Genomic DNA, 8973 nt, shown 5'->3' on the forward strand with positions numbered 1-8973 from the left:
TAGTGATGATGGTGGTGATTTACTTGTTGACCCAGAGTTCCTGCAGCTGGTGCATGATGGGATTGGTGGTAAAAAGATGTTGTGTACACCAGCTGTGGGCGTGTCTGTAGGTTTGAGACCAGGGGACCGGGGCACGGATCACACGCTGAGGAAACGGATGAGGAACGCTGGAGATGGACAGCCTCTTCCGCTGCTGCTCGTCCATCAGGATGTAATCCACTGCCGATAGACAGATGGACACATATACGTCCATGAAAAGGTGAAATGAGAGAGGATGGCCACGCCCACCTGTGTGTGTGTGTGTGTGTGTGTGTGTGTGTGTGTGTGAGATTTACCGATGCTTTTGCGGATACTGAAATTAAAGCCGAGCTTCACTTCCTCCAGAAGCGTCTGCAGCATTGGCTTGCTGTGTAAACAGGCAGGAAGGAGCTTAAGGATGTTGGTGATGTGGTGAGAAGGTTGAGGAGCGACCACATTCTCCTGAAGACCCTTACTGATGTAGTACATGTACCTCTGGAACAGACAGAGAGAGAAGAGGAGAGGAATGTTGTGAAGCTCCAGAGATGAAGTTGGAGATGTAGAGTGTGTGGTGAATGTCTTTGACCTCTAACTCAGATGGAGTGGGATCTGCCAGGTTCTTCTTCTCCAGATCCTCCTGAGTGTACATGATGAACAGCTGCTGGTCTGGAGTTAAAGGCTGACTCACGGGAGCCACCGCCTTCCTGTGACATGTATCAATGAACCGTCAATGTGAGGTGTGTGTGTGTGTGTGTGTGTGTGTGTGTGTGTGTGTGTGTGTGTGTGTGTTTACCTGTGTGGTCTGTAAGTTTGTTTCTTCATCTTCCTTGCTGAAACAGAACATCTGACTAAGAACACAGAGAGTAGAGAAAACAAAAACATCCACATTTGTGTGTGTGTTAATGTAAGTGTAAGTGTAAGAGACAGGTTCCACCCACAGACCCAGTGGCCTAATGGATACGGCATCAGCCTCCGGAGCTGGAGATTGTGGGTTCGAGTCCCACCTGAGTCACTGCTGGGTCTAGTGTTAAAGTCTTCTTCTCTGTGTGAGGTGTGGATGGAGGAGTTTCTCTAAGTGCTTGCTCAAATGGTGAACTTCTAATCAGAAGGTTTTTGCTCAGTTCATAAATATCTGGATAAAAACATCTGCATGCTGTAAGTGTATTAGTGCATGTAGAAGAAGAAGGCAGTATAATGTGGGAATATAGATACTGGTGTGTGTGTGTTTGTGTGTGTGTGTGTGAGACAGTGTGATATTATACAGGTGTGAATATATATATAATTATATAGTGAATAAAGGTACCCAGGTGTGTGATCCTCAGGTGTCGAGTGTGTGGGCTGTAGTTAATGGCGATACACTCGCTGTGTGTCCTGCAGTGTCTCTGATCATCATAAAGAGTCCAGCGTGAGTCGTCCAACAGGGGAGGGAACTGCCTTCTCTACAGAGTGAGAGGGGGTGTGTGTGTCAACAATGTTGTGTGTGTGTGTGTGTGTGCGTGTGTGTGTGTGTGTGTGTGTGTGTGTGTGTGTCACTGACTTATCTTTAAACGACAGATAAAGTTCTTCCTCTTCCTGGAACATTTAAACTAGCACTTTTCCCGGTTTGTTTTCTTTTTGTTTATATATTTGTTTGAATTGATGTAATTCGAATTCTGAACTCTGATTGGTCAAAATATGTTAATTAGAATTCTGCATTTTGATTAGTCAGATGTTGAGTAGAACAGAGTGCTCATACACACCTGGTGGAGGAAAGAAGCTACCTGGGAGGATAAATGTGGGAGTTGTGGTGGTCCACCTGCACCGTCCGTACTGTACACACTGTCATTCTCCATCTGGACACACACACACACACACACACACACACACACACACACACACACACACACACACACACACTTTTTATACTGAGTTTCCCTGTATTCACAGTGAGAGTTTATATATATATATATATATATATATATATATATATATATATTTATATATACAGTGAGGAAAATAAGTATTTGAACACGCTGCTATTTTGCAAGTTCTTCCACTTAGAAATCATGGAGGGGTCTGAAATTGTCATCGTAGGTTCATGTCCACTGTGAGAGACATAATCTAAAAAAAAAAATCCAGAAATCACAATATATGATTTTTAAACTATTTATTTGTATGATGCAGCTGCAAATAAGTATTTGAACACCTGAGAAAGTCAATGTTAATATTTGGTACAGGAGCCTTTGTTTGCAATTACAGAGGTCAAACGTTTCCTGTAGTTTTTCACCAGGTTTGCACACACTGCAGGAGGGATTTTGGCCCACTCCTCCACACAGATCTTCTCTAGATCAGTCAGGTTTCTGGCCTGTCGCTGAGAAACACGGAGTTTGAGTTTCCTCCAAAGATTCTTTATTGGGTTTAGGTCTGGAGACTGGCTAGGCCATGCCAGAACCTTGATATGCTTCTTACAGAGCCACTCCTTGGTTATCCTGGCTGTGTGCTTTGGGTCATTGTCATGTTGGAAGACCCAGCCTCGACCCATCTTCAATGCTCTAACTGAGGGAAGGAGGTTGTTCCCCAAAATCTCGCAATACATGGCCCTGGTCATCCTCTCCTTAATACAGTGCAGTCGCCCTGTCCCATGTGCAGAAAAACACCCCCAAAGCATGATGCTACCACCCCCATGCTTCACAGTAGGGATGGTGTTCTTGGGATGGTACTCATCATTCTTCTTCCTCCTAACACGTTTAGTGGAATTATGACCCAAAAGTTCTATTTTGGTCTCATCTGACCACATGACTTTCTCCCATGACTCCTCTGGATCATCCAAATGGTCATTGGCAAACTTAAGACGTGCCTGGACATGTGCTGGTTTAAGCAGGGGAACCTTCCGTGCCATGCATGATTTCAAACAATGACGTCTTAGTGTATTACCAACAGTAACCTTGGAAACGGTGGTCCCAGCTCTTTTCAGGTCATTGACCAGCTCCTCCTGTGTAGTTCTGGGCTGATTTCTCACCTTCCTGAGGATCATTGAGACCCCACGAGGTGAGATCTTGCATGGAGCCCCAGTCCGAGGGAGATTGACAGCCATGTTTAGCTTCTTCCATTTTCTAATGATTGCTCCAACAGTGGACCTTTTTTCACCAAGCTGCTTGGCAATTTCCCCGTAGCCCTTTCCAGCCTTGTGGAGGTGTACAATTTTGTCTCTAGTGTCTTTGGACAGCTCTTTGGTCTTGGCCATGTTAGTAGTTGGATTCTTACTGATTGTATGGGGTGGACAGGTGTCTTTATGCAGCTAACGACCTCAAACAGGTGCATCTAATTTAGGATAATAAATGTAGTGGAGGTGGACATTTTAAAGGCAGACTAACAGGTCTTTGAGGGTCAGAATTCTAGCTGATAGACAGGTGTTCAAATACTTATTTGCAGCTGTATCATACAAATAAATAGTTTAAAAATCATATATTGTGATTTCTGGATTTTTTTTTTAGATTATGTCTCTCACAGTGGACATGCACCTACGATGACATTTTCAGACCCCTCCATGATTTCTAAGTCGGAGAACTTGCAAAAAAGCAGGGTGTTCAAATACTTATTTTCCTCACTGTATATGCAGAGCAGGTAGTTGAGCAGGGCGTCGGTCTTCACTGATCCAGATGTGATCCAGATGGATTTACACACTTTTCCGTGAACTGATCTGGTGGCGAGGGAATGAACACATCACTCGGAGGTTCCTAAGCGAGAAGCTAAAATAAACTGCTTTTATTCTGCTGATTTAAAGACGGATCATTATTTACAGACGGATTATTCTGAGTTCCAAATCGTGAGGACTTTAAAAATACTGAAGAAAAAGTCAGAGTTTGTAAATTAGAATAGCGATGACACTGAGAGCAGTGTTTATTATTTTAATAAAAAAGATCCTGAACTGTCTGTATATTATTAATCCCAGGTCTGTTTACATAAACAGAAAAGTTCAGTCTCACACTTCTCAGTTTTAACTCACGTGTGCTGTTGAATTTACACAATAAACACAATGTAAACATACAAATACCACACAAGTGAACTATTCTTTATTATTACTTTATCTCTTTACACTGCTGATTTGGTTATAAAGTGCTTATTCGGGGGTTTTAAATGTAATAGATAATAATAATAATCTTTATTGCGATATCTTTGGTCTCTATTGCTTCAGTACGAGGGGGAATTATGTCCATATCATGAAGAAGAAAATGACATTTTACACCATTTTACTGTATCGAGAAATGTTCATTATCCCAGTTTGTGGGTCACCATTTTACTGTAATTTAATTACTGAACTAATCATTTCTCTAAAGTCAACATTTTCAACATTAAGAGAAAAACAAAACTAATTATTACTGTACAGTTCAGCTGGGAGAATCATATTACCTGTTCAAACAACCATGGAGAAGAAGAAGGAGAAGAAGGAGAAGAAGAAGAAGGAGAAGAAGAAGAAGGAGAAGAAGAAGAAAAAGAAGGAGAAGAAGAAGAAGGAGAAGAAGCAGAAGGAGAAGAAGAAGGAGAAGAAGAAAAAGAAGAAGAAAAAGAAGAAGAGAAAGAAGGAGAAGAAGCAGAAGGAGAAGAAGAAGGAGAAGAAGAAGAAGAAGAAGGAGAAGAAGAAGAAGAAGGAGAAGAAGCAGAAGGAGAAGAAGAAGAAAAAGAAGAAGAAGAAGAAAAAGAAGGAGAAGAAGGAGAGATGTTCCAGAAGACTTTTCATAAAGTTAAATAGATAAATAGATATAATCACTGCTCACAGGTTTTGTTTAATATTTGTCTCATGTGTGTTTTATTTCTTCTGAAGGAGGAAGAAAGTGAAGGAAGGAGGTGAAGGAAGGAGGTAAAGGAAGAAAGTGAAGGAAGAAGGTGAAGGAAGAAGGTGAAGGAAGGAGGTGAAGGAAGGAGGTAAAGGAAGAAAGTGAAGGAAGAAAGTGAAGGAAGAAGGTGAAGGAAGGAGGTGAAGGAAGAAAGTGAACGAAGAAAGTGAAGGAAGAAGGTGAAGGAAGGAGGTGAAGGAAGAAAGTGAACGAAGAAAGTGAAGGAAGAAGGTGAAGGAAGAAAGTGAAGGAAGGAGGTGAAGGAAGAAAGTGAAGGAAGGAGGTGAAGGAAGAAGGTGAAGGAAGAAAGTGAAGGAAGAAAGTGAAGGAAGAAATTGAAGGAAGAAGGTGAAGGAAGAAAGTGAAGGAAGGAGGTGAAGGAAGAAGGTGAAGGAAGAAAGTGAAGGAAGAAGGTGAAGGAAGAAAGTAAAGGAAGGAGGTGAAGGAAGAAAGTGAAGGAAGAAGGTGAAGGAAGAAAGTAAAGGAAGGAGGTGAAGGAAGAAAGTGAAGGAAGGAGGTGAAGGAAGGAGGTGAAGGAAGAAAGTGAAGGAAGGAGGTGAAGGAAGAAAGTGAAGGAAGAAAGTGAAGGAAGGAGGTGAAGGAAGAAAGTGAAGGAAGAAAGTGAAGGAAGAAGGTGAAGGAAGAAAGTGAAGGAAGAAGGTGAAGGAAGGAGGTGAAGGAAGAAAGTGAAGGAAGGAGGTGAAGGAAGAAAGTGAAGGAAGAAAGTGAAGGAAGGAGGTGAAGGAAGAAAGTGAAGGAAGGAGGTGAAGGAAGAAAGTGAAGGAAGAAAGTGAAGGAAGAAGGTGAAGGAAGAAAGTGAAGGAAGGAGGTGAAGGAAGAAAGTGAAGGAAGAAAGTGAAGAAAGAAAGTGAAGGAAGAAAGTGAAGGAAGGAGGTGAAGGAAGAAAGTGAAGGAAGAAAGTGAAGGAAGAAGGTGAAGGAAGAAAGTAAAGGAAGGAGGTGAAGGAAGAAAGTGAAGGAAGAAAGTGAAGGAAGAAGGTGAAGGAAGAAAGTGAAGGAAGGAGGTGAAGGAAGAAAGTGAAGGAAGAAGGTGAAGGAAGAAGGTGAAGGAAGGAGGTGAAGGAAGAAAGTGAAGGAAGAAGGTGAAGGAAGAAAGTGAAGGAAGGAGGTGAAGGAAGAAGGTAAAGGAAGGAGGTGAAGGAAGAAAGTGAAGGAAGAAAGTGAAGGAAGAAGGTGAAGGAAGGAGGTGAAGGAAGAAAGTGAACGAAGAAAGTGAAGGAAGAAGGTGAAGGAAGAAAGTGAAGGAAGGAGGTGAAGGAAGAAAGTGAAGGAAGGAGGTGAAGGAAGAAGGTGAAGGAAGAAAGTGAAGGAAGAAATTGAAGGAAGAAGGTGAAGGAAGAAAGTGAAGGAAGAAGGTGAAGGAAGGAGGTAAAGGAAGAAAGTGAAGGAAGAAGGTGAAGGAAGAAAGTGAAGGAAGGAGGTAAAGGAAGAAAGTGAAGGAAGAAGGTGAAGGAAGAAAGTGAAGGAAGAAAGTGAAGGAAGAAAGTGAAGGAAGAAAGTGAAGGAAGAAGGTGAAGGAAGAAGGTAAAGGAAGGAGGTGAAGGAAGAAAGTGAAGGAAGAAAGTGAAGGAAGAAGGTGAAGGAAGGAGGTGAAGGAAGAAAGTGAAGGAAGAAGGTGAAGGAGGGAGGTGAAGGAAGAAAGTGAAGGAAGAAGGTGAAGGAAGAAGGTGAAGGAAGGAGGTGAAGGAAGAAAGTGAAGGAAGAAAGTGAAGGAAGAAAGTGAAGGAAGAAAGTGAAGGAAGAAAGTAAAGGAAGGAGGTGAAGGAAGAAAGTGAAGGAAGAAAGTGAAGGAAGAAGGTGAAGGAAGAAGGTAAAGGAAGGAGGTGAAGGAAGAAAGTGAAGGAAGAAAGTGAAGGAAGAAGGTGAAGGAAGGAGGTGAAGGAAGAAAGTGAAGGAAGGAGGTGAAGGAAGGAGGTGAAGGAAGGAGGTGAAGGAAGGAGGGAATAAATGAAAGTGGTTCCGACAGGAGAAAAGATTCCCAGTATTCCCGATAAAAAGGTGGATTTCCGGCTCGCGAGATTAATTCAGCAGCACTGATTAAAAAGCTAAAAGGAGATTTAGAAAAGATAAAAACATGTAAAAAAAAAGAATATATTTATATTTTGTTACCTGAAAAATAAAAGTGTTTTTTCCGCTTCAGTGAAATTAAATGAATGAGTCGGTGAAGCTCGTGACTCCGGTGCGGGTCGCGCGCCAGTCGCGTGCGGACGCTGCTTTGCATCCGGGCAATCGGTTACCATTAGTGACGCCTGAGTGATCACTATGACAACCGGAAACCCTACACAGGTTTGCCAGCTATTAGAGTCGTGATGAGGAGAAAACAACTTCTGTTATGTCGAGATCAAACGAAAAAACAAAACAAAGAAAGAAACAATAAAAAACAGTATACATTTCATCTTAGGACTTTCATAGAACTTTTCATTATCCTAACAAAACAACTTATTATAACGAGAACATTACAGTTTTTCTCGATTGCTAAGACACATTTCTTGAAAGCTGCTCTCCTTTTCTCTAAACTGTGAACACAAAACCCAATTCTCAAGCTACATTCACAAAACCTCAGACTCTTCTTGCAAAACCAAACTTTCACCTCAAAACAGTTGAATCTGAGCTCAAAACTGAACTATGATGTCAAATCGTGCCCCGAGTCAATCAAAATTAAAATCACTACGGAACAGTCACTAAACACTACGTAGAAAAATAGAAAACACAATGCTCAGGACATGAAGCTGGAGAAATAAATGTTTATTGTTCACTGTAGGATAAATGCATGTTGCAAAACAAAAAACCCTGTGCATTTAGCACTTGTACAAAAAGACAAAACAGAAATCTTGTGCATTTACACGTAGCACTTGTAAAAACAAACAGAAATCTTATGAGTTTGCCACTTGTGTACAGTAAGCCCATGTAAAAATAAAGTACAAAAATATACAAATAAGTGCATTACTCAGCCACAGCATCACGTCTCTGTACTGGGTCAGGCCACAGGGCTTCATCCACATCACAGGCCACATTTTGTCTGGCCAGGCAACGGGGGAAAAAAACAGGGGGACTTGCCTGTGGTGACATAGGTGTGGAGGCATGCCAAGCCTGGATACGGCATGCCTCCACACCTATGTCACCACAGGCAAGTCCCATGGCTTGCAGGAGATGTACCCTGGTGTAGGGTTGGCGTTCATATACCTTTCACGGTCATGAGGAGAAGAATTCCTTAATGGGGTTTAGGAAAGAGGAGTACGGTGGAAGGCAAAGATTGATAAAACCTTGGTTCATATTGAACCACTCTCTAACCTGGAGGGCTCTGTGAAAACTCACATTGTCCCAAACAACAACATAGATGGGATTCTCATCCTGCTGCCCTGCAGAGCATCTCGCGTGTGATTGAGTGAGATTTGGTAAGATTAAACCCGGCTTCATTCATCTACACGTATTCATGGGGTCTTTCCATTGCATCCAGTTGAAGAACCCTCTGTAGAAATAGATATAGTTTTGTAAGTGATACGGAAAAAGTGATTTAGGCCACTACAGTAAATCACTACTTAGAGTAATCAACATTGAATGTGTCTGGATATACGCCAACCTGTACATACTGGAATCTTTGCTCTCTGACTCTGTCTGAGTTGCGATCAAAGGGCACTCTGTATAGCTGTTTCATGCGCAGGCTGTTGCGGTTGAGGACACGATCAACAGTAGAGAGGCTGACACTGTTCATACCCTAAAAATGTACATGGTCCTCAATGATCTTCTGCTGAATTTCACTCAGTTTAATGGCATTGTTCTCACAGACCATATCTCTTGGTGGGGGGAGAACATACCTGTCCTCCCACCCCCATGTGGCAGTCTATCAATTCTACAAAAAGAGAACATGGAGTTACAAAAAATATGCATGGAATACTAGGCCTACAAACAAACAGTTAGACCAACCCTCCATGACAATACTACAGTACATTGGTACAGTGATGTTCTGAAACATATATTTACTTACAGTATACTGTGGTACAGTATGTAGTCTGTCATACAGTAATTGCTGTCAACATTTACATCCTGTACTATAATGTCAAAAAAGGTAATTACCTGTTCTCTTCTCAAAATCTTCGGATTATGGTGGACACAGTGAATTT

At 41.9% G+C, this 8973-nt stretch overlaps 1 protein-coding gene across 1 annotated transcript in view; it reads right to left on the minus strand.

Annotated features, from left to right (window-relative positions):
• The window catches only part of dnah3 (dynein axonemal heavy chain 3), a 37524-nt gene extending 35680 nt beyond the window's left edge, over nucleotides 1-1844 (minus strand). Inside the window, exons 1-6 of the mRNA XM_083536759.1 lie at nucleotides 1758-1844; nucleotides 1322-1457; nucleotides 812-866; nucleotides 605-722; nucleotides 336-513; nucleotides 24-219 (exon numbers count right to left, since the gene is read on the minus strand). Coding sequence (XP_083392885.1) covers nucleotides 24-219; nucleotides 336-513; nucleotides 605-722; nucleotides 812-840 — 521 coding nt within the window. The 5' untranslated portion in view covers nucleotides 841-866; nucleotides 1322-1457; nucleotides 1758-1844. The remainder of the gene's footprint in view (nucleotides 1-23; nucleotides 220-335; nucleotides 514-604; nucleotides 723-811; nucleotides 867-1321; nucleotides 1458-1757) is intronic.
• Nucleotides 1845-8973: the final 7129 nt, after the last annotated feature.

The sequence above is a fragment of the Silurus aristotelis genome (genome assembly GCF_946808225.1).
Source record: "Silurus aristotelis genome assembly, chromosome: 1".
Classification (NCBI taxonomy): domain Eukaryota; kingdom Metazoa; phylum Chordata; class Actinopteri; order Siluriformes; family Siluridae; genus Silurus; species Silurus aristotelis.